Source organism: Elephantulus edwardii, unplaced genomic scaffold (genome assembly GCF_000299155.1).
Source record: "Elephantulus edwardii isolate Elephantulus edwardi_28Jun2011 unplaced genomic scaffold, EleEdw1.0 scaffold00089, whole genome shotgun sequence".
NCBI classification, from domain to species: domain Eukaryota; kingdom Metazoa; phylum Chordata; class Mammalia; order Macroscelidea; family Macroscelididae; genus Elephantulus; species Elephantulus edwardii.
Window position 1 is genome coordinate 5,343,006 of NW_006399839.1, and position 25,142 is coordinate 5,368,147.

Genomic DNA, 25,142 nt, shown 5'->3' on the forward strand with positions numbered 1-25,142 from the left:
GTGATAAATGTGACTCAGTCTGAGGCTAAACGGTTTTCAAGGTCACATCCCCAGCCCTGCGGTGCTAACTTCAGGAACATCCAGAGACCCTGAAGAGAGGCTTACCTTGCCAGCAGCAAACAAGTGGCAGCCCTTGACAGCTTCGAAAATGTTGGGCGAGATGTCTGGCTGGGCGGGGAGGTGCGACTGTGCTAGAGACTGCTTCACTTTCTTCACGTCCACCAGGCACAGGGCCCGCTCGTCCCCTGGAGGGAGAAGGAACAACTTCTTCTGTCTGTGCGAAGCTGTTAGGCAAAGGCACTGGACCCCGTTTCACAAACAATAAGCCTGAGATGATACTGTGATGGACCCAGTGGGCCACAGATGTACATTCTGTGTCCTTGTCTCAGATCCACAATGGCAACATTTTGGCCTTTTGTTCAAGGGTCTGAGGCATAAAAATAGAGGAATGTGAGCTGCAGCGTATACTCTCAAATGTGCTCCCCACCACAATACAGGTGAACTGTTCCAGACATCAGTCAAGGGGCATGTGACAGAAACAACAGGCCTGCCCTCTTCAAACGTGTCAGTGACCCGGAAGACCAGGAGTGCAAGGCTGAGGAACTCTCAGATCTAAGGACTAAGAGACAGGACAACTTTATGCATGTAAGTGATCCTAGACTGGATTATGACTCAAGAAGGAAAAAATACAGCCCAGGACTTTACTGGGCACACAGGTAAAATCGAATCACATAACTGTGTGGATAACTCCACAACTGTCTGCCATAAAGTCAGAACTGACTCATAGCTGATTGTCCAGCAGGTCTTCAGAGGCTGCAAACGTCTGGGAACAGAGTGCCCATTTTTCTCCTAACGAGAAGCGAGTGGATTCAAACCACATTTCTTTGGGTTGGCTGCGCAACTCCTTACCACCAGGCCACCAGAGTTCATGAACTGTATTATTTTAAGTTACCCGCGAGAATGGCCTTGTGCTTAGGTGACAAGAACTGGGAATACACACAACTGACTGAAACGGGTCGGAAAAAAAAGCATGTGTGTGAGTGTGGAGAGAAAAAAGAATAAACTGTGGTAAAGTGTCAAGGGGCGAATCTAAAGGAAAGGTCCATGGGTGTTCAGAGGGCAGGAGGAGCAGGCACAAACACACCAAGAGCACTCCGCTAGCTCTCTCAAGGTCAAGGCCGTGGTGGAGGTGTTACTATAACTGGGACAAAGGGTTTGGCTGAGGCTGCCACTCATGCCTCAGATGTTCCTCGGGAGGGTCAGAGAGCACTGAACCAGCTCCAGAGGGTCCGTCAGCTGAGGCTTAGGTGTTTACAGGGTAGAGACATTCATGGGACCAGGGCTACCTTTGAGTGCCGAGCACAAAACCATTTTAAATTATTTAAGAATGGAAGGAAAAAGCGCCAGGTTCTTGGCCCAACACCTGCTATCATAAGCAGCTTCTCCAGGTCCTTGATGATGTAAATCTGGAAGACGGCTCCAATGCCTGGGACGTGGGTCAGGGAGTTTTTCAAGACATTCAGTGCGTACAGCCCTTCCTCTGTGCCCACCAGCACCACCTGGGGAGGGGGGTGGAGCAGAAGGCCAAAGGCAGGGCATGAGCATGACCACATGGCTAGGAAAATCCCACGCCACCCTCTTGTTCCCACTGCCACGGAGTCCATTCCACCCCATGGTGACCCCGGGAGGTGGAGAACTGCTGTGGGGCCTCCAAGGCTGCCTCCTCTTTCTGCTATATCACAAAAGCCCAACAAGGAGCAAAGCTACACAGCCCTGTGCTACAGCTCCTTGACCGCGTGCCGGCTCCAGCCAGATGCCGCCGGGGGGAAGGGCCGGGAAGACTTGCCTGGTCGCTGAATGGAATTGTGCAGTTCATGTCCAGACGGTCATCACCTTCTAGCTTCAGCAGGGAGTTTCCAAGCAGTTTCTTTAGTAGAGGTGCGGGGAAAGAGACAGAGAGAAAGGGCTGGTCAGTCTGCACCATTCAGACCAAAGCAATCACAGGGATAAAAGCAAGAACTGGGAGGAACTGGTGCCAGCAGCAGAGGTAAGTCACTCCTGAAAACGCTCAGAAACACACGCCTGCCTGCTTGCAGCTTGTCCTGCAATTTCAGCTCAAAAGGTAACACGTGAGTGTTACTGGGGCCACTGAGGCAGTTGTTAGCATCGGCTATATCACTTGGCTTGGGCAGAGAAAGAGGTGGAGGAAGTAGACACACAGAGCTGTCCTGGGACAGGAAAGGGGCTGAAGCTCGAGAGACTGTACTGGCAGAGGGTTAATAAGCCACCGGGAAGGCGCCTTCCCTTCAGGCTGCAGCAGTGCAAAGCACAGCACCGGGGGAGGACCACCAGGGCCCTCAGTCTCTTTACCTGAACCCACGTGGGCAGGAACTCGTCAGAAGCACAGGCAGGGGCCTAATGTACACACAGTAACGTGGATTTCAATGACAGGCTAACACGTGTTAACAGCCACACAGGCCAACTAGGCAGGTCTACACACCCAGCAGAGCTCGCACCTCGAGGCTCTGGTCATGGATGTTCTAGGTGCCAACACTTGAAATGCGCACAAGGAGCTGAGTGCTTTAAAAGAGCTGCGTGCTCTTTGGTGGCACAAAAGCCAGTGAGCAATGGAGGGCTGTTTGTACCCAAAAGCGTTCGAGGTGGAGTGATGCCAATTAAGTCACACCTACGTTTCCAACCTCGTTAAGGGAAAGGACGCAGGACTGTAAGCCTGTCTGCAGACGAACAAATGCTGCAGGAACAGCCACGGAGGCTGTGAAGGGCCTTCCGGAAGGAGACGTGGCTGCCAGCAGCCTCTTGTGCTGCTTCTGGGACTAAGTGCTCATAACTCAAATCTTCCAACTGAATGACCTCATCGGGGGAGGGAGAAAGGACGCCCTTATATGTGCATGTGCTGTGGTGCTGCCGTAAACAAGCTGTCCTTGGCATGAGAAGAGGCCGACAGGCAGGACTGCGCGCCCGTGGTGCCAGGTCGGCCTCCTCAGGGCCTGGCCCCAATCACCCCAAAGCTGCCTGTGATGGCACAGTGTCGAGCTGTCACCCCCAGAGAGGGAGCCTGAGGGGCATCACAACACGCTCGCAGCACTCCCGTTAAGACCACTTCCCGCGCCACCCACTCGGCAAACACAAGCCACAGCGCCCACCGGGTTCACACTCACCGCGTCGGCTTCTGCTTTCTCCCTGGACACTCTGCCACCTGCGACCACTGATTCTAAGGCAGTGACCCAGCGCTGTTTGTCGGGGAAGCTGGGAGCTAACAAGTAGAGGGTTCTCCCGGGCCAGCAGGTGGTGTGCGGGTGAGATTCCATCTTCAGGATGTATGGGACATCTACAAGATTTCAGACAGCTCAGGGTCGGGGCAGCTTCCCACCCATGGGAGGGACTGTTCTGAGATAGCCGAGACCTGGCCACGCCGCAAGAGCCATGGCTTCCGGCATGCCGGCCGTCCCCACCCCCAACTCGCTGGGTCCCCCAGCCCGGCCACCGCCGGGAGCCTCCTCACCTGCTTTGGCTGTATTTGCGAGTTCAGAAGCACCAACGGCGCCATGAATAGACACGTCCCCGTCGGGAAGGCACAGCTCAAATTCTTCCACCGGCCTCTGTCCAGCTTGGTGCAAAGAGGAAGGGCAGAAAGAAAAACCAAAGAGGAGGAGCGAGAACGAGGGGAGAAGAGAACGGAAGAGAGGGAGAGAGAGCCAGAGTGGGAGGGAAAAGGAGAGCGAGAGTGAGAGCAGACAGGGTATGCATGTGAGGAAGTACACGAGAGCAGAGAGGAGGGACAGAGGTGTGCGGAGAAGGCGGAGAGGGAAGATAAAAACAAAATAAAGTGTGTCAGATGAGTAGCACAGTCAAATTTCTGATGACGATGCGGATTTATGGGTGACTGAGGCAGAAGTTCTCTGAAGGTGTATTAGCAGGTGGAATCTTCAGGGCAGCCCCCTGCAGGCTCTTCAGAGGGGAGACCTATAGGTGTGAGTATCGGACCAAGAACCTTTAGACACGTCACTTAGTGTTTAGTTCTCAAAAATGGGAGACCCGCAGAAGGCTTCCAATGCAGTCCGCAAACACGAAGCCTTCGCTCGGGAGACCTGGGTCAACCACGTGCAATGAAAGTCCCCCTGCATCATTCATTTACCTTCTCGCGCTTCATTGTCATAAATGAGGACTTTAGAGCCTTCCAGAACAATGTACTTCCTGTCCCAGCCTTGCTGGCCTCTCTTATTATTCCTGGGGAAGAGAAAGATTTAAAGAAGTGTTTAAGCCCCAGGAAAGGACTTAAGGGGGGGGGGGAACATGGGGTGGTGGGGTATCTCCAAGGAAAGTCACTTCTTCAGAGGACACCAGAAAGGGAAGCAGCCATGCCAAGCTACCTGGGCACCTTCATCCACCCCTCCAGGTGCAAGCCGCCGCTGGGCTCCTTGCTCTGGAGACCTGGGGAGTTCATTTTGTCACGGCAGAAGGCCTCGGTGAAGTGCGTGGCGTATTCGGCAGGCAGGCCGCAGGTGGCTGGCAAGCACGTGGAGCACTTGGGATGACACATCACCTGGCATTCTAGGGGAATGCAGTGAACAGGCTGAAAGGCACGCTCGGTTGATCCCAGATCGTCCCCTCCTCCGCCAGCCAGGCCCAAGCTGCTCTTCCCTCTGTTCAGGAGCCTTCAGTCTGGCCAGGTCAGCCAGGCAAGCCCTCAGAGTCCCCGGGCGCCCAGACCCCGCAGACAGAAAGTAAGAAAGCCAAGTGCTCTTGACCCAGTTTCCCTGGCTTCTCCCCGGGCCGCACACAGACAGGTGTGCAGAGGACACATTTGCATGCTGGGACTGGCACCAGCACCCAGGCTCAAGGTGGGGCGAGACCAGCCTGACAAGGAGAAGGCTGGGAAGCAGCGAAGCCCAGGATGCTTTGCTCAGTGGGCTGTTGGTCGTGAGCTGATGTCATGTCTACACTCACTCTTGTTATAGGGGGAAAATAGAGTCCTCCCACGGAAAGCTAAAAGCTGAAGAGGAATGTGCTCTGTGCTGAGGAGGAACAAACCCTAAAGACCCACCTCCACCTGATGGGTGTTCTGAGGTGGAGACGCACAGGTGCCCGCGGCAAAGAACATGCATTGGCTGTTCTTACCAAGACACTTGGAGGCCTGGCGTCCAAAGTGCACGGTATCCAGACACACAGCACACTTTGTGGCTCGCATGTTCAGACCCACGTTGAAGCGGTGAGGAATATTGTGGTGCATGCGCTCCTTAAGACGCCGACTGAATTCTGTAGGAAAAGATTAAAAAAGCCATTGCCCTCAGCCATCCTGGTAACTCTCAGCTCCATGGTAGAACAGACTGCCCTGGAGGTTTTCCGAGGCTGCAATCTTTACAGAAGCTGACTGCCACATTTTTCTCCTGTGGTGAAGCTGGTGGTTTTGAAGTGCTGACCAGTCAGCAGCCCAAGACTGAACGAGCTGCACGGCCAAGGTTTCTTAAAAAAAGTCATTAGGGTATTACAAATACTTCTATCAAGAAAGAAGAAAAAAATCCATAGAATGGGAGGAAATGGTTGCAAATTTAATTTTGCAAGTTTTAATATTTTTTAAAAAAAATAATTTTAATCTCTGGTAAGGGCCTTAAATCCAGAATATATAAAAAGCTTGAAAAGCTCAATTAAGCCAATTAAAAATTGGGCAAAACTCTTGAATACACAGCTTGCCAAAGAATATATTCAAATGGTCATTAAGCACATGAAAAGAAGCTCAAAAGGAAAATAAATAGCAAAGTCACACTGGAAACAACTTCAAACCCACCAACAGACCCATAGCTGACCTTCCAACAGGTTTTCAGAGGCTGTAAATTGCATGAGAGGAGATTATCTCGTTCATCTTTCACTTCCACTAGGATGGTTATAGGGAGCTCTGGTGGCTTAGTGGTAAAAAACTGTGCTGCTAACCCAAAGGTATGTGGTTCAAATCCACCAGCTGCTCTGCGAGAGACAGATGGGCCATCAACTTCTGTGTGATTTATTGCCTCTGATAACCTGTTACAGGGTCAGCTATAATGGGTCAATTCAGACTTGAATGTAGTCAACATCAACAACAGGATGGCAAATTTTTTTTAAAAAATAAAAAAAGAATAGGTATCAGGAAGGATGCACAGAAATCAGAACCTTTATATACTGCTGCTGTTGTTGTGTGCCACTGAGTCAGAACTTAATGGCATTAAACCGCCATTAGCAATTTTTAGAGACACAAGAGATTGTCCATCCTCTTCCCGTGGAGCAGCTGGTTGGATTTGAACCATGTATGTTCAGGACTGCAGCACACGTTCTTACCACTAGGCTACCAGAGCTCCCTTATATACCATTAGAGGGAATGGAAAATATCATACTGTCACTGTGGAGAAAACAGTGTTTTCCTTAGAAGCTAAGCTTGGATTTTTTACATGAGCTGACGTTTCCACATCTAAGTAAATACTCAAGACCAGTAAAATTCCACCTACACAAGAATTTACACAGAAATGTTCAAAGCAGCAGTGTTCATGATAGTGGAACGGTGGCAATAGTACAATTGTCTATCAACTGATAAAAGAAGAAACAAAATGTGGTCTCTATCCATAAAATGGACTATTATATAGCCGTTAAAAAGAATGAAGCCCTGATATATGCTACGATGTAGGTGAATACTGAAAACATTAAGCCAGGTGGAAGAGGAATCTCATGGTGGTAGGAATATAAACTGACACAATACCAACACTCAAAATGCACACAAAATATCATGCAATTTAAAAAAATCATACGATTCCTTAAAATATATCCCACAGACACACTGTCCAAGGAGGTTCACTGCCGAATGGTAATGGTAATCAGGAATTAGAAATAACTTGTGTGTTTCCACCCCAGAGGAATGAATAAAGAAGTAAACAGTGGGAATATCTACACAGTGGAATATGATGAAGCCTTTTAAAAGAACGAGGAAAACTCATGTGTGCTGATATGGAACATGTCAAGGCAAAAGAACTTAAAAAATCCCAAAACGATCATACTTGGACAGTGCAATGTGCTCTAATTTCTCTTTTTCAAAAGGGCTGTAAATTTAAAAAAACAACAACCAAAAAACAAAAACTTAAATGGGGCTGTAAAAGTAGATATATTTTCCTGTACTTTTAAAATACAGTCGATCTCTCATTGAAGATTCACTTACTTGTTCAAATTTGTTACCCTAAAAGGAATACTTCCCTGGTCATTCATGGACACGCACAGAGTGGACAAAAATCTGAATTGCTGATACGCATGTCACACGTGTGTTTCCAGCTGGGGCTGAGCAAGGCAACTCTCTGGCTTCTTGTTTCAGCTCTCTGACTGTAAACAAGTGCCATTTTCTGGTATATTTGCTATCACGTTTCCCACATTTTTGTGCTTTTTGTTGGTGATTTCACACTTTGAAATGATCCCCCAAGCACAGCGCCGACTGCTCCCTAAAGAGAAGAAACGCTGTGCTTCAAGGAGCGGACGTGTGAGGCAGGCGTGAGGCAGACTCGCTCAGGCACGACTTCCCGCGCTGTTGGCGGGAGCTCAATGTTAATGAATCAGCAGCATTTATCAAACAAGGTATCTTTCAACAGAAACACACATAAAATAAGGCCATGGCTTGATTGGCTTACAGAAATGTCTCACAGGAACCTAATGCTGTATTTCCCCTACAAGCAAAGGCTCAGCTAGTTCGATGTTCCCTGTGATTTTCTAGCAGAAATATGTAAATAATGCCGATGCTGAATAAATTTGTGGATCCTCGCTAGAACACAACACAGTGGTCAACTCTGGGTATGGAAACGTGGTTTAGGGAAAGAGATTTTATTTTTTCCCCCCTTTTCATTCCTTAGGGAGCTGCACTGCAAACCCAAAGACAAAGAGTTCGAACCCACCCGATATTCTGCAGGAGAAAAATGGACAATCTTCTCCCGTGTGATTTACAGCCTCTGAAAACCCACTGGTGTTCTGCTGAGTTAGTCCTGACTCAACATTAGACAATAAAACTCATTACTTTGTATGTATCACTTGTAATTCTTCCCATATGCCTACATTTCAGTCATTTTTAAAAAAAACAGTCATCCAGGCCCTCGGGCACCTACCCTCTGGAGTGGGGGACTCTTTCCTACGGCTGGACGGCGGGGCGAGCAGGCTCATGGCACTGGGCTGGTGCTCAGGGGACCGCACGATGGCAGACATTGCAATCTGCTGCCTTGCGGTGGCAGGCGTGGACGGGTGCGGGTGGTCAGTGGCTTTGCGGTGGGCAGCTGCAGAGAGACCAGTTCAACCACTGATTGGTTGGGCCATCAAGAGAACCAAACCAAGAGGACTCAAGGTCAAAAGGACATGTGGCATATCAAGCAGACAATGCCAAGGATGCCAATGGCTTTTCAGACTCAAAATCTAAAGCTTAGGGGGCCACAGATGAAGATGAACCAGCCTGGCCCCCCGGCGCCACTGAGATCAGTCCTCTGCCCTTCCCCATAGGATGGACAGAGCCCTCACCTTCCTCCCGGGCGGACCGAAGCTCAATGCGGGTCTTCTGAAGGGCTTCCTCCAGCTCTGCACAGCGAGCTTTCTCCTTCTCCAGTGCCACCTTCAGCTCATTGTACTGCAGAGGAACCTGTGTGGGCAAAGCAGGGTCCTCTTTCCGTCGACTAAATAAACCCTAGCAATGGAAACAGAGATATCTCCTAACACCTGGAGACCGGCACTGTGCGCTAGCTGGAGGAAGTGGACTCAGGAGGAGCGAGTGGCGGCAGCCAGGCGCATACTCAACGTAAGCGCACTGAGGGGAAATGGCATGCGAAGGGGCAAGGGCTGGGCTGAGCCAGGCCAGCTGAAACAGAGGGGGCGGGAGGGTTCACCAAGAGGGCTAAGAACGCTCGCGTTGCCACCACCTCTTCCTTTAGCCTTCTCAAGACCGGAGAGGCATTTCCTGCCCGTCTTGACCCTCAAAAAACGAGAGGGGAGGAGGGAGTCAGGAGAGATGGCTCAGACACCACTCGTGGTTTTGAACTCTTGGTCTCATGGTGCTTAGTTACAAGACACAGAGATGAGTGTTTTAAAAAATAAATGATGTCAAAACAGGAGGCATACTTTAAAAAACAATCACATGGAAACATTTACTATGTGCGGAAGGAAAAAACCCAAAACACAGAATAATGCAACATCCCCTCCAAAAAAAAAATGTTTTTAATTAAAAAAAGGGGTATAAAACTACCCTAACAACATCAAATGGTATAATCACATAACAGTCGGCTGCTAAAATAAAAACAAACAAAAAAGATTAAATATCACAAGCATAGTAACACGCACACAGTCACACAGTCAGCACAAAACCCCTCCCGTGTTGCCACCCCTTAGTAAGAGGTGTGTCCTGAATGCTACCGTCGTCCCTACATGCCGGATACAGCACTGGGGACATTTAGGCCTAATACTGCCTCCAGCTTGTCCCTCTATAGATTCCAAGTCATCTAAGACTCGTCTTGTGAAATGCCGCCACGGCACACACCCCAGACACTTTTCTACAACTGAGCACGTGGCCAAGTCTCCTCAGACAGTGTTTACTGAAAACAACCTTCAGCACATGTCCCCCTCCGAGTAAGTCATGGTTCTGAAAGGGCTTGTGAGCTACCATCTAAAAGGGGTAGCAAAGGTCCAGTTTTCCAGTCACCCTTAGGTGGGTCACTGCACCTTCGAGGTGCCAATCCTTTCATTAGCAAGTGGACCACATTGTTCTCAGGGGCCGGCTATGACTCACAGCGACCCTGTGACCAACGGAGTGGAACTGAACCCTATCCCGCACCATTAGCATGATCTCTGTGATGCATGAACTGACTGCTGCACCCACAGAGTCTATAATTTTCTAAATCCCTGAGTTCTGGGCACGTGAGTGGTGCACGTCTGCCTCCAGCGTCTTGAAGCACACCCTGCTAAGCCTGCTGGAGCCCCGTGGGGGTGGCCTGACTGCCCCCTCTGCATCTCCATATATGTGCATGTGTATACCCCATTTTTTTCTGCATACTAATCCCCACTCCAACCATTTAAAAAAAATTGCTCTGTAACAGTGATCTCAGGCACAAAAATCTTAAAAGGCCACGAACATAGTGTGTTACAAGGCTGGATCACTGATACATCTTTTGGAAGGGCTGTTCTAATGAGCTCAAAACCTGTTCTTGAACCACAACGAAAATGTAAAAATGTGCAGACTGTCTCTGTTCCTTTGATTAACTGTCACAGTGAGCATCCTCTGAAGCAGGGACACTGGAGCGAAACGGTCACCTCCCACTTTCCAAACGCCTCTGACCCACCTTTTTCTTTTTAGCTGGCTGGTCCATTTTGGCCTGCAGGAAATCGATGAGTTTGGTTTGTTGAGAGATAGTACCTTCCATTTTCACCTTTTCGTGAGAGTAGAGAACCTAAAAGTCATCAAAATGCAAATAACCTCAGACCCGGAAAGAAGCAGGCTTTTCACACCTGGTGCTTTTAGAAAAGAAAAAGGGGAAACCATGAGGAACTGGCCATATGAAAACAGAAGAACATACTGCAATGAATCAGAATTTATTTAGTCTGGCTCTACACACACACACACACACACACACACACGCGGAAAGACTGACAACTAAGAATGTTGTTGTTGGGTGCTGTCGAGTTTAACTCACAATGACCCTGTGAACAACAGATCTAACCTCTGTCTTACCCTGTGCCACCTTCATCATCGCTGACATACTTGAGCCCACTGCTGCAGTCACTGCACTAATCCGTCTCACTGAGGGTCTTCCTCTCTACCGCTGTCCCTCTACCTTTCCGAGCATGACGTCCCTTTCCAGGGAACAGCCTCACCTAACAATGTGAGATGAAGCTTCACCATCCTTGCTTCCAAGGAGCCCAATAGCTGCACTTTTTCCAAGATACATGTTTGCTCTCTTGACAGTCCATGGAATATACAATACTCTTCTCCAACACCATAGCTCCAAGGCATCAATTCTTCTGTCATTCTTATTTAGTGTCTAGTCCTCAGAGGCACAGAAAGTGATTGAAAAGACCATGACCTGAATCTGGTGCACCTTAGTCTTGAAACTAACAAAAGTGCTTCTCAGCAAGCAGGAGAGGTCTCCGACAGCAGGCCTGGCCAGTCTCCTGATTTGACTCCCAGAATGAAGAGTGTTGACTGTGAATCCAAGTAAGATGAAATCGTTGATAATGCCAACCTTTCCCTGTCTCCATCTATCATGATATGGAATCAGTTTGGTGGTATTTTTGTCTTCTTGAAGTTGAGATGTTATCCATATTAAAGACCATGGTCTGATCTTCTGTAGCAAGCACTTCAAAGGCCTCCTCACTTTTATCAAGTAAGGTTGTGTCATCTATGTAATGCAGGTTGTTGAAGAGTCCTCTATCCTAATGCCACATTCTTCCTCTTAGAGGCCAGCTTCTCAAATGATTTGTGTAGCATATAGATTGAATAGGTACAGAGAAAGGATATAACCCTGATGTACACCTTTCCTGATTTTTAAATCATACAATGTTCCCTTACTTGGTTTGCACAACAGCGTCTTGGTCTAGATAATAGGCTTTCTATGAACAAAATTAAGTGTTCTGGAATATCCATTCTTCTCAGTGTTAGTCATAGTTTGTTATGATCCACAGTCAAATGCCTTTGTATCATCAGTAACTACAAATAGACATTCTTCTTGAATTCTCTGCATTCAGCCAGGATCCATCTGACATCAGCAATGATATCACTGGTGCTATGGCTTCATCTACATGCTGCTTGGACCTTGGCAGGTCTCTGTTAATATACTGTTCCAGCCACTGTTGGATGATCTACAGCAATATTATTTTGCTTGCATTGTAGGATTAATGGTATTATCCGGTAGTTTCCACATTCTGCTGGATCACCTTTCTTAGGACTGGGAACAAACATGGAACTCTTCCCATCAACAGGCAAAGTAGCTCTCCTCCAAATTTCCTGGCATAGACTGGTGAGCATGCTCAGGCTGTATCTGTTAGTTGAAACAAGTTAATTGGTATCCCATCAAATTCTCGGGTCTTATTTTTTTGCCAATGCAGTCAGTGCACCTTGAACTTCTTTCATTTTATCATTTGCTCCTGGTCAGAGTATTCCCTGAAATTTTTCCGTTTCAACCAATTCTTTCTGGTAGAAAGACTGTGTGTGTGTGTGTGTGTGTGTGTGTATGGGGGGAAGGGACAAAATTATAAATTCTCCATAAATCTAGAATTTCTGGAGCCACTAAGGCTGAATGACCCTCCACCCTATGAACGAAAGGATTGTCCTGAAAGAAATTTTAAACATCAAACCAAAACTTTTCCCAGAAGTCTATTTTTAGCCAAATTTGCAAACTACTTTTGCCTTGAACATTGCAGTCTATCAGAGATCTATCTCTACATGACAATAGTACCTTCAAAAGTTGGATAAAGACCTTAAGATGAAGCAACTTAACACCATTGGTGGAGGAATAATTTGGAAAAAGACAGCGAGAACAGTTACATAATTAGAAGTAAACAACGTCACTGAATTGTATGCGTGGAATTTGCTGTGTGTATACGCTCACAAAAATGAAAAGTTGGTTTAAAAAAAAAACCAAACCATGAGCCAACGGTTAATTATAGCATCCAGGTGGTGGTTACTAAAAAAATCCACTAACTTTTCTGAATGAATGTTTGGAAAATCTTATTATGAACTATTAGGGATAGAAGGGAGCTGTGGTGGCTTCGTTATAAGGAGTTGCACCAACCTAAAGGTACATGGTTCAAAGTCACCAGCTGCTCCATGGGAGAAAAACAGGCAATTTCCTCCTGCGTGATTTACTGCCTCTAAAAAACCCACTGGAGAGTGAGCTATGAATCCGTTCCAAATCGATGGTACACAGAAAAATTAGGAATAGAAGGGAGCTCCAGTGGCCTAGTGGTAAGGAGCTGCACTGCCAATCCAAAGGCAAACAGTTCAAATCCACCAACTGTAATGTCTTCTCGTGTGATTTGCTGCTTCTGAAAAGCTGCTCGTAGGTGAGCTCTGATTTCCACGTTGATGGCCGATAACAACAACATTAGGAGTAGACACACTCATGTTAGCTGGTCAGCATGTAACATAAAGACACAGCAGACGCCTCTTAACTATGCACACAGGCTGAGAGAGGCCTTTCTGCTGGTCCTCACCTGAATATTTTCCAGCTGATATTCCAGATCACTCCTTTCTGTCTTCAGCAGATCAGCTCGATCCAGAGCTTCCTGCAATCCTTGAGTCAAGCGGAAAATGTGGTTTTTCTGCAGGTCCATCTGCTGCTGTAATTTGGCTTGCTGGGGGAGGAGAAAGGCCGGAAGAGAGATCATTACTGAACACAGCACATCTCCCCACGGTCCTTACTCCCAGACTCATTTCAGACATAGCACCAGACATGCAACTTTTAAAATCATCTCCTTTCAGAATGACAAACTCTTTTCTACTCCAAAATGACGATGGCATGGTTGACAAGAACTCAGCCAGAAATCTCTGATGACCAACAAGTCAGAGGACTTTCAGCAGAGCAGGGAGTCCAGGCCGGGGCTGCCTTTGTGGTCACAGACAAGGATTTTGAAAGATATTTTGGTACTTAGGAGGATGAGCATGTGAGTTGACATCTAAAGGCAATGTGATTCAGTGTCATGGCAACACTCTGCTGATCTCTCCTTGTGGGTTCTTTTAAAATCTCAGTTGTTGGTTACAGGCAGCTCAGATGATGCAGGGTGAATTGGATCATATAACTTTAATACGCACCCCCATCAAGTGAAGACCCCTAACAAGCACATGAAGAGTCATCTTGCAGGAAACATTTCTACAGCAAGCGAGGATGGAACAGGAAGATCCCAGATTCTGAACAAGTGTCAGTAAAACTCAGAAAAGAAGTCGATTCAGTCTATTAGAGTTTTGTGCTGAAGGATCACATTCTAATATGCACAGCTGCAGTCAACCAGACGATAGGGCAGGCTAAGAGACATGGAGCTTGGGGCATTTTCCTGAAAGGTTTCTGTATCTTAATGGCAAGAGGGCAGCCAACGGATGAAATTCATCCAAACCCCAGGTTATATTCTAACTTCAGTGAGAGTTATGGCCAAGTCACCTCTTCCTTGGTGGCCCAGACCTTTGCAGACTCAAGGACAGAGACTCAGTGAAGAATAATGAACAATGCCAAGGGAGTTATTGAAAAGGCAGTAACAGAAACACCACACGGTCATGAAGTAAAGTCCCAACGTCAGCCACGTAGGGATGACCCTTGAAAACATCCTTCTGAGTGACACAATCTACTTGCTAATTGACAAATATGTATAATTTTGCTTCTGTGAATTAAGCAAATATATAAACACTAAAGATTACTGGTGACTACCAGAGTTAGGAGGAAGTGGTAGAGGTTTTGTTTCAGTGGCATTCAGCGTTATGTTCGTGGTGGTGGTGGTTGTGTACTGTCAAGTCAAAGGTGGCCTTTCTATGGGTTTTAAGAGGCAGTAAATTATACAAGAGGAGTCTGCCCATCTTTTTCCCAGGAAAGCAACTCTCAGGGAGCAGCTGGTGGATCTGAACTGTGTATGTTTGCGTTCATAACATAATTCCTTATCACTAAGACATCAGAACTCCCTTGTTCATGGTAGAGGAGTAATTTGGATAAAGGCAACAGCAGTGGCTATACAACATGGAGAATGTAATCAATACCACTGAATTTTACATGGAGAAATTGTTGAGATGCATCTTATGTTCAATGCTAGTCCTCACTTATCAATGATCTTGTGACACAACATCTTGTGTTTATAAGAGTACAGAAACTACTATTTTGTGCACTGATAATATACATCTTCCAAGAACAAATGCTGAGGTATGAAGTGAGAGTAGCAATAGCTGTGATGTGTTAACTTGGCTGAGCTGCGATTCTCAGTGGGCTGGCAGCTGTGTAATGAGGTCGTTTGGCAGTTACATCATGATGAAGCCTGGCAGTCATGTAAAGCCAAAATCTGATGAAAGTATAATGACGTGATCTAATGTAGTCACCCTCCATTTTTGCATAATTTTCCCATTAAAACATAGTCTTTGGAACTTAACTATGCTGTTGAAGAGCAAGTATATATATATTCACAGTTAAAAAAATCCTAACTAAGAAAAGGGCTTTTAAGATCTGAAGAAATATGCAAAAGCTTATAAGCAGCTATGTAAGGCATGACAATTGGTTTCTACTCACCTAGAAAAGAGGAAGAAGAGCTAGGAAGAGGAAGAGGACAAAGAATGTGTGGATTATTACCTCCATGAACTGCTACTTTTGCCATGATTCAAGAAAATTGTCTGGGTACTATTGTTGAGCATTTTGAACAAAGATTCTATAGAAAAACCTTGATCAAAAGGAAGGAAATGCAGAATATAATCTAAAATTCTTATGGAAACCACACTTTCTGGAGCCATGGAAGCTGGATGAACAACCCCTAAACTACTGATCAAAGATAATCTTCAAAGATTAAAGCACAAAACAGCTATGAGATATCATCTCACCCCAGTCAGAATAGCAAAATTTAACAGAACAGCAAGCAACAAATGCTAGCGAGGTTGTGGAGAAACTGGAACCCTTATTCACTGTTGGTGGGAGTGTAAAATGGTGCAACCACTGTGGAAGGTGGTGTGGCACTTTCTCAGAAAGTTGCAAATAGAGATACCATTTGACCCAGCAATTCCACTACTGGGAATATACCCCAAAGAGACCATAACTGCCACCCAAGCAGACATGTGCACACCATGTTTATCGTGGCTTTGTTCACCATAGCAAGGAGTTGGAAACAACCCAAGTGCCCATCAACAAACGAATGGATAGAGAAGCTGTGGTACATTCACACAGTCGAATTCTACACTGCATTGAAAAACAAGGAACTCATGCAATATTATTCAAAATGGGTGACCCTGGAGGATATTATGCTGAGTGAAGTATCTCAGTCACAAAAGGACAAATACTGCATAGTGCCACTGCTGTAAAACAGGACTGACATCGGGGTTGGGGGGAGACTGAGAAAGATGGGATAAATAATGTATATTGTATTGAAACAGTAGAGGGAGAAAACTATTTAAAAGGGATATGTGATTGGGGATTATTGTCCTGACAGGAGTCCAGAATGAAGGCTACATAGTGGAGTGGACCTGGGGGGGAGATTGTAAAACAATGGGCGAACTTCTCTTTCACTTTTCAAAGAGAAGAGTGTACAGAGGCAGGAGGAGTGGGCAGAGAGAAAAGTGCAACATTGAATGAAAGGAAATCCAAAGTCTCTGTAAATTTTCATTAAAATTAATTAAAAAAAAAGATTAATATTATCTCCTGAAGTCTCCTCACAACCAATTAAGAGTTCAGCTTGAGCATCATCTATCTGGGATCAAATTTACAAGAGCAACTTCAAAGGTTAGGTAGGAAGCTTAGGGCAGGAATTTCTATTAATGTGCTAAGAGTAACTCAGAATAGGACAAAAAGAAGTACAGCTTGAAGAATATCATCAATGCCACTGACGGTACATGTAGAAACTACTGAGTTACGTTTCTTGTTATATATCCTCAACAGTAACATAAATGGCGTGTCTCACAGTCACTGGTCCCAGCAAGCCCAGGACACTGATAATCTATATAGCGATCATACACACATATGATAATCTGATATGGATCACCGGCTGCCAGCATTATCGGATTTCTCGCCATTCTTACTTAATTGACATTCTTCATATTGAGAGGAAGAAGACTCCTAGGGCATCACGGTGAAGTGGAGTAAATCTGTGCTCTGGACTCTCACAGGTAACGGTTTAAATCCTACCCTAACCCTTAACAATTTGACCACTTAGAAGTAATTGGTTTCATCATCCTGAAAAGGGCATGCTATAGCTCCTCACAAGCTGACAGGCTGAGAGCAGGTCTTGCACACAGTAGGTGCCTAATAAACGTTAGTGCTCTCCCTCTCTTTTCCTTTCTCCCCATCACCCAGTTTAGGTGTTCTTATGTTTCCATGCCTCTCCCATCCAATCTGATTTCATAAAATCCCTCCCATTTCATTGGCTGTGACATAGGATTGTTAAACTATTTGGAATATTTGGTGAATTTTATTTTGTGCCCTCCAACCTTAGTTTTTCTTTTTTCTAATATTATTTTATTAATTTTAATGAACATTTACAGAGATTTTGGATTTTTATTCATTCATTGTTGCAGTTACCAACCTCAGTTTTTCAAAGCAAGTGGACTGAATTGTCGCAAGAGGAGGGCAGAAAAGGAAAAAAAAAAGCTCACGTGGGGTTCTACCCCAGAGAAGAGGATAACTGTTACTAACTAAGGGTCAACGGGTCTGTGTACAGTTTCAAACCAAAGCACAGAGCTCTAAAACACAGAGAAAATAAAAAGCAAGATAATAAACAACTCACAGCTAAGCTAACCTCCTACCGGAAGCTATCAGTCCCTTGAAATACAAGTGATTTCTTCCCCAAATTACCCTCTTTTGTTTCTTCCCACTATTTTAAGACAACATTAATTACTAGGAAAGAAGCAGAGAAACAACTGCTGGGGACAAGAATCTGTTTTGTGACAGCCATGCCCAAAATATTTTCCTAGAATAAACACATCAACTGTCCATTAGCTATCTGAGAAATAGACTGGTTATTTACTAGAATAAAATATAAGTAACAGGGCCATTTTCACTCTCCACAATGTGTTTCCAGAGCCATTTACTTGCTTCCTAGAAGCTCTCCCAGGGCGAAGCAAGTGGAAGATTAGTCAAGGGTCAGTGTTTGACTGAAAGGTGGTTATTAGCTGTGCACTTGGACTTGGACAGCAGGAGCAAGAATGAAGAGTGTGGATGACAGAATTGAAGTGTGAAAACAACCCTGGTGGGCTGGAGGGTAGATAAACAGGAATAAGGGGAAACTCAACAAGGAGGGGTCTTGTTTACGGTTTTTTAAAATTAAGCTATGTAATATAGAAAGTAAAGACAAAAAAACAAAAGCAAAGACCTGTGCTGGGGTGGGTGGTAATCTGATAAAATTCATAGGTGTCAGTGGAGTGATAAAGCAATCTAAGAGCCCTGAGTTTACAGAGAGGTGGAGTGGAAACATCCCCACTGCACAGGGCACGACTAAGACCATACAGACTTCTAGAAATTCTATTAAAAGAAAAATTTACCAGAAAAGAACATCTAAAATTTAAAAGCACTTGAAATGTGTCATTTAGGAAAGAGAAAATTATTTAGCCACTTGAGTATCTAATTAATTGTCATGGAGATAATAGTTGTCTATCTCATAGAACCGTTAAGGAATTATTCTATGAGTCAATTCTTGTACTCAGAAGGGTGCCTGGCAAATAGGAAGTGCCAAAGAAACACAGGGAGTTCTGGTGGCCTAGTGGTAAGAAGCTGTGCTGCAGTCCAGAAGGCACGTGGTTCGAATCCAACAGCTCCTCTGCAGGAGAAGGATGGTCAGTCTCCTTCCAAGTGAGTAAGTGCCTTGAAAACCTGTGGGAGGGTGAGCCATGGGTTGGTTCCAACTCGAAGGTACTCAACAACAATGAAACATTAGCTGTTTTGATTATTAATAAGCCTTAATGTCTTATTTTGGGTAGCAACACTAAATGAATCTCTAAAATCTTAAATGGCAAAAGTATTAGGTCAGATCATAGGAAACTGAGTTTTGAAATGGAAAAAGTAGTCAAATAATGGCAATTTCATGCTCTGACCCAATAAAACCAATGGTTGGACGTTATAAGCTTAATTCAAAAGAAGACAAGACTTTTGATTCTCAGTATGGTATTATTTTAAACAGATGTAAATTGAAAACCCAAATCCATTGCCACCTATCCGACTTTGACTCATGGGACTCTCCATAATGTCTCTGAGGCTAAAGATCATTACAGAGGAGACGGCCTCATTTGTCTTCTGGGGAGCAGCTGGGGAATTCAATATGTCAAACTCTTAGTTTTTTAAGTTCAACATGTAAAACTCTATACCAGAGGCCTTCAAATGACATACTAGCTGTAAAGACCACACTTAATAAACTCCTAAGACCATGAGGGACCAGAGGAAAGAGTTAGAAGACTGACTTAGTGTTAGAGATAGAAAGACAGACCCATTAGTAAGGTCTGCCATGGCTCGGATAATGGCATCCAAGTGTCAAGATTTGGACAAGATGACAAAAGAAATAAGACCTCCCCAACTCAGAGGCAGAATCTGTCCCCATTTCAAAGTCTCTGTTCTCATGAAGAGGTCATCTAGGTTGAACCCTTGGCAATGTGCTTATGAAGTAAGCACATACCCAACCCAGAATCCTAAGCACATCTTGGACAATAAAGATCTGTCTTTATATCATAATGGCTTCAACCTGTCTGCTGGAATTTGCCACAAACTTGATGTCACCCCAGATGTCTGGGCTCAAAAATTTCATCTGTAAGGCAGAGTCTGGAAAAGTGGAAATGTTCTTGAGTAGTTGAGAAGTGAGAACGAGGGAACTGAATCAGGATTTTGTCCTTCTATTCCTAGCTCTGTCACTGACTCACCATGTAACCTTGGACCAAAGTACTGAGCTGTCAGGCCCAGCTCTCTCTTCACAGAAGGAAAGTAGGCCAAAGCTCAGAAATAATCAGCATTGATTATTCCCATTCTTTCTATTTCCAACACATGCCTGAAGTAGGAACATTGCCTATTCATCCTGGATGAAAGATTATAATTCTCTATTTGACCATCAGATAAATTTTTAAACTTCTCTTACACAGTTCTTAGTGCCATCTTTGGTGAATTTCCCAAGCATATTTTAAAATCTCTCATTCTATGTTTCATACCAGAGTCAGAGTTTCATACCAGCTTGCAAAATTTTCAACACAGCACACTCCTTAAACTCAGTATCATAGCAATAGTATGCCTATCAACAGAGTATCTCAAGATTTACAGGTAGGATACAATTGACCATCAATTAACCAGAAGAGAGACTTTTAGTTAACTGAACTGTCTGATTCACTATGGGTTAAACAAAAAATGCTTTTGGATTCAAACCTTCCACTAGCTATCTTTATAAATTCATTTGTCTTTATTGGTCAATCTGAACAAACAAAGCCAAATCAGTTGTGATTCCACACAGAGAGTGATTTGGGTGGAGTGGGGAGTAGCCATCAATTTTAATAGCAAATCAGAATTCTGGGTTTTGGGCTTATCATCGAAAATAGGACACGGTTTAGGAGACCAATTTTAGCTTTCAATTTTATGTCTCAAAAACAGGACACAGCATTTTGGAATTGAATTAACTGCTCCTAACTTTTCATGGAATTTGGTACTCAGCATAATCTGATCAATCACTGCCCTGTGCATTAAGTTAATTGGCCTGGATGTTGAGTCCAAATAATGTAATATTACTTTGGATATTCAAGTTAAATAAAAAGACAAGTTACTATTCGCTCACTTGTATTTTTAAGAAACTTTTCTTTGGCACATGCTTATCACTGTGTGCTCAATATTATGAAGTTCCGGGCAAGCTAAGGATTAAAGAGAGATGCTCTGTTCCCGTGATACATTCTTTTTGACGTGTGAAATGCCTTTAAAGAAACATTAGGTAACTAACTTACCTTTCCGCAAAAATTCCAGCTTAAAAATGTGAAGGTCTAATTTGGATCTGACCACCTGAACGGAACACATGTTCAATTTGTGCACCCCACCTGGTCGGACTTATTTACCTGGGACTTTCCACTCACCTCTTCCAGGAGCCGCTGTTTGAGTTCCCGCTCTGTCTCCAGCTTCTGCTGCAGGCTTCGGGCATTCATTTCAAGCATGGCATGCTTCTTTTCCAGGTCATTGAGCTGGACATTTGGGAAAATTGGCCAGGACACCAGAGTTAGAAATGTGAGATGCTTGTACTATGGATAAATAGTCACAAATTCTAACCTACAAAGAACCACCAAGTCCTAAAGGTCAGAAAACAAATGCTGTTTTTAAAAGTAGACCACAAAAACCCAGGGACTGAAAAAGAAGCCTCTCTTAGGATATGATGCAAAGGAAGAAATGGTCCCCTAAGATAGGCCACAGAATCTGCTGTGGCAGGTTCTAAGAGGATGACTGCTCAAGTATTTATCTTGGCTGAATTTAATTAATCATAGGCCAAATGCTTACTATTTGCATAGTATCACATCAGGGGCTTTGGGCATGAAAGAACGGACAGGCTGTGCCAAGAAATGCACTGAATCAGAGACAGTAGGGAACCCATGTATGCATTCGACATGTACACAATGACTGAATTTGCTACCTGAGGCATGGAGAAGACCTATAAACGCTATGGTATGCCTGTCATACCACAGGAGGTAGGTCTTGGCTCCAGAAGACCACAAGAACATTCAAAATAGAAAACTGCATTCTTCTTGTTTAACACAAAACAGTTTAGTTCTAAATTATTTCCTCCAAGAGTGAAAAGAAAACCTACAGAATGGGGGAGGGAGAAGTACCAATGACATGTTTTTAATGATAAATTTTCTTTCCTTGTGATTAAAAGCAAAACAAAGAACCATGGTAAGCTACTCTCGAGGAACTTAAGTGTTCAATCTAGCAGTTCTACTTCTATGGATTTTTGTAAGAAAATAATTGCTGTCATCTAAGAAGATTTATGTCCACCACAGTGTTATTTATAATGGCAAGGAAGCAAGCAAAAGAAAATGCAAAGTGCTGAAATTTCTCACACAGGTGGAATAATGAGATACATGTATCAGTAGAGTGCAAACCTATACAGTAAACAACAGGTTCAAAGAATATTGACTGAGTCAGAAGAAGTCTCCACTTACAATTCTTTTTTAAATGTCCCAGGATCTTCTCAGATTCCTCTCAGTTAAAATACCACAAAAGAGGACACAAGAATGAGAAACCTTATGTCTGTACCGTGTGCCTCAAGAGCTTCTTCCAGAAATCACACCTGACAGTGCACCAGGTGACTTACAGGAGTGAAGCTTCTGTGGCAAAGCCTTCAGCCACAGAACTAGCCGGCTGGCTCACAAGTGGATCGACACAGGAGACAAGCCCTCCAAGTGCTCTGCCTACGGAAAGTGTTTCCGCCAGTCATCCCCATTCCATCACCATGTGAGGACTCACCAGCGTTCTGAACTCAGAAGTGTTCCCAACAATTCAGAAGATCCCTAACCCGACTCTGTCATTGTGTCTGTCTGTGTGAGGGGGAGTGTGATGACTTGTAAAACAGTGTAGAACAGACTGTAGAGATGCCAAGGTTGAGATTTTCTCAGAGAACTTGGCTTTCACAGGCTTTACTCTGTGTGTGTGTGTGTGTGTGTGTGTGTGTGTGTATAAGTATTATGTATTTAGAACACGCTATACCATTTCTTTTTGGAAGAAGGAATAGCATCCACTTTCTAAACATTCTTCTGGAAACTCTACAAACTTTGAGAAAAAACAGTAATTATAGAGGCTTCAGGTCTTTTGTTCATAGGGTTGCTATAAGTCATGCTCAACTCAATGCCAATCAACAACAAACTGTATATACAGTAAACCCCAAACTCACTGCTATCAATTATTACCAACCCTTCACAGGGGTTTTAAAGCCATAAATACTCATGGAAGGACCCTGCTTATTTTTCTCCATGGAGCAACTGGTGGATTCAAAATGCTTCCCTCTCAGTTAGTAGTGCAACACATAATGCACTACCATTGCTAGATCTTCTTACATATAGCAGGAACTTAAGTTCAGAAAAAAATTGTGTGTGTGTGTGTGTGTGTTTGTCCGCGCGAGCGCGCGTGCGCACGCATACAAAGAGAACACTGTAAATAATTTTTCTAATACAACATGACAAATTATCGTATTTTTTCCTTCACTGTTCAGTAGTTTACGTATCTTCTACAATGACTTGAAGTAACTATTTCATAATCAAGACACATAAGTTATTGTGTGCCATGAAGTCAGAACCAACTCATAGCTGACCCTCCATCAGGTTTTCAGGGTCAGTAAATCATGTGAAAGAAAACTGTTGATCTTTCTCTAGATGAGCATCCGGCAGATTTGAACCATGTGCCTTTGGATTGACAACATAGCTCATTGCCACTAGGTCACAAGAGCTCCACAGAAAACATGAAATCCAGATGGTTATTTACATGTGTCTGTCTGTCTATCTAAATCTGTATGTATATATACATTCAAGTTTTCCAGTCTTCACTTTCATTATCTGTAACACCAAAATGCTAGACTAAAGGTTCTTTCAGGAAAATCTCACCAACACTAGGAACAGCGCTTTGGAAACAATATGGACAAGAGTGTGGACAGAGCCAGGCATTCCCAACGTGGAATACTGAGGACCTGTATCCATAACTAGACCCTACTGTGACCCAAAGCTGGACATTTTTAGAGAGAATCAACTGTCTGTTCATCAAATGTTTACTACAGATAGCATGTGAGTTTCTGTCACACATGCCTTCTGACGGAAGGTCATGAGCGCGTTTTTCTGAGCAAATGGAAGGGGCGGGCAGGCACCTTGTCGGAGAGGCTCTCAGCTTTCAGCTTCTGCTCTTTGAGAGCTTGCTGCAGAGCGAGGATCTCGGCCTTGTGCTCCTTCACTGCCAGTTCCACCACCTGACGAGACTCAGTGATCCGCTGGTCAGCTCTGGCCCTGCCAAAAAAAAACATAAGCCGCTGTCCTCACCGAGCAGGAGAAACAAAGCTGCTCAGATCGCACCCGGTTGCTCAACCTTGCTTCCTGGTCCCACATCTGCCTCTGTCTCCAACCCAGACACAATTGGGCCCCCTTTATACCTTGGGTAAAAGCACTCTGGGAAGGCGGAGTTCCTGACAGCTCTCAGTGGGAATGGCTGTCTGGGAGAGCAATTCCAAATGCAACTGGCCTAATGAGTGAGGACATTCTGGCTTCTCCATGGAGTAGAAATGATAGTATGCCCTGTTCCCTTGGGCAATAGCCAGAACTAAAAATGGGGACTGGGAAGAGGCCACCAGAGGGGTCAGGTGTAAGGCCTTTCAAACAGCAACTTGTGACAACAACACCCCAAAGTGAGAAGATAACCAAAAATGGGGGGGAAATTCTGTAAGTTTCTCTTGCAATGAAAAGGTTTTCATCTTTTGCTTCTAACTGTTTTCAGTTCAAATTAATTTAGCAGCTACATCACATTGATGTGCGTCTACCAGGACCAAGAAAATGTGGGAGGTACCAAAATGAGTGTGGCTTTATCTGACTCTGAACTATTCTACTGCTCAAGGATGTCAGAGCACCCGGGAATGTGCCCATCAGAGGAAGGAACTATTTGTGAGGATACACAGGTTAGTAACAGTTCAGGAGTGCAGACCTGGGGTCACAGGGCTGACATTCAGTATGGAATCTCTGTAAACGGGGAAGGACACCTCACTCCTTCAAGAAAAACGTCCATCTTTTGGAAACTGTCCTAGTCTATTGATTCTGCTAGGATAAATATCTACCTTTCTGCTCTAAGCTGGACAATTGTTTGTAAAATTGGGTCCTACTAAGACCTCAGTCTCTGTATTGCACCCCTGGAAGCGTGCAGCACACGTGTGCACAAAGGTAGTCCCAGGAGGAGGGGGATTCTAACTAAGCTACAGGACTGCGGGCTCAACACTGGGGCAGCCAACATGGCCTGAACATATCATTACTATTTCCTATGACAAATAAGTCAAAGTGAACTATTCTTGTAAAGCAGTGGCTCTAAACTGGAGGCGGCTTCAGTGGGAAGAGTGGAGGGACATTTTTGGTTGTCACAACTGGGTGGAGACGTGCTATGGGTATCTAGTGGGCAGAGCCTGGGGATGTTGCCAACAACCTATGGTACTAGGGCAGCACCGATCAGGACACACAGGGCGAACATCCTAGGTGACAGCCTCCTTACTCAGTCACAGCAGGAAGAAACGAGATGGAAAGACTTCCACAGCGGTAACATTGAGATCTTTGCTCTGCTCAGACCCTCAGGACCCAGAATCCACCATAATCACAACTACAGGGACCATGCAGACTCATTTGCCCCAGATACTCCCAGTATCAGCACAGAAGGTCCCCTGTCAAGGAATCCCTCCATCCCAGATAGACCAGGAGAGGGCTCCCCCTGCTGTCGGGAGGACCCGCCGCAGGC

The 25,142-nt window shown here is 44.9% G+C and overlaps 1 protein-coding gene across 2 annotated transcripts in view; it reads right to left on the reverse strand.

The window, feature by feature from the left end:
• CIT (citron (rho-interacting, serine/threonine kinase 21)) overlaps positions 1-25,142 on the reverse strand; it is a 217,117-nt gene that overhangs the window by 14,783 nt on the left and 177,192 nt on the right. For both annotated transcript variants that reach the window (XM_006890418.1, XM_006890417.1), the window contains 14 exons: positions 23,524-23,659; positions 20,756-20,860; positions 13,207-13,347; positions 10,338-10,445; positions 8,530-8,692; positions 8,127-8,291; positions 5,140-5,277; positions 4,392-4,572; positions 4,157-4,248; positions 3,524-3,628; positions 3,180-3,349; positions 1,847-1,927; positions 1,424-1,559; positions 106-245 (listed from right to left, as the gene is read on the reverse strand). In XM_006890418.1, coding sequence (XP_006890480.1) covers positions 106-245; positions 1,424-1,559; positions 1,847-1,927; positions 3,180-3,349; positions 3,524-3,628; positions 4,157-4,248; positions 4,392-4,572; positions 5,140-5,277; positions 8,127-8,291; positions 8,530-8,692; positions 10,338-10,445; positions 13,207-13,347; positions 20,756-20,860; positions 23,524-23,659 — 1,861 coding nt within the window. The remainder of the gene's footprint in view (positions 1-105; positions 246-1,423; positions 1,560-1,846; positions 1,928-3,179; positions 3,350-3,523; positions 3,629-4,156; positions 4,249-4,391; positions 4,573-5,139; positions 5,278-8,126; positions 8,292-8,529; positions 8,693-10,337; positions 10,446-13,206; positions 13,348-20,755; positions 20,861-23,523; positions 23,660-25,142) is intronic.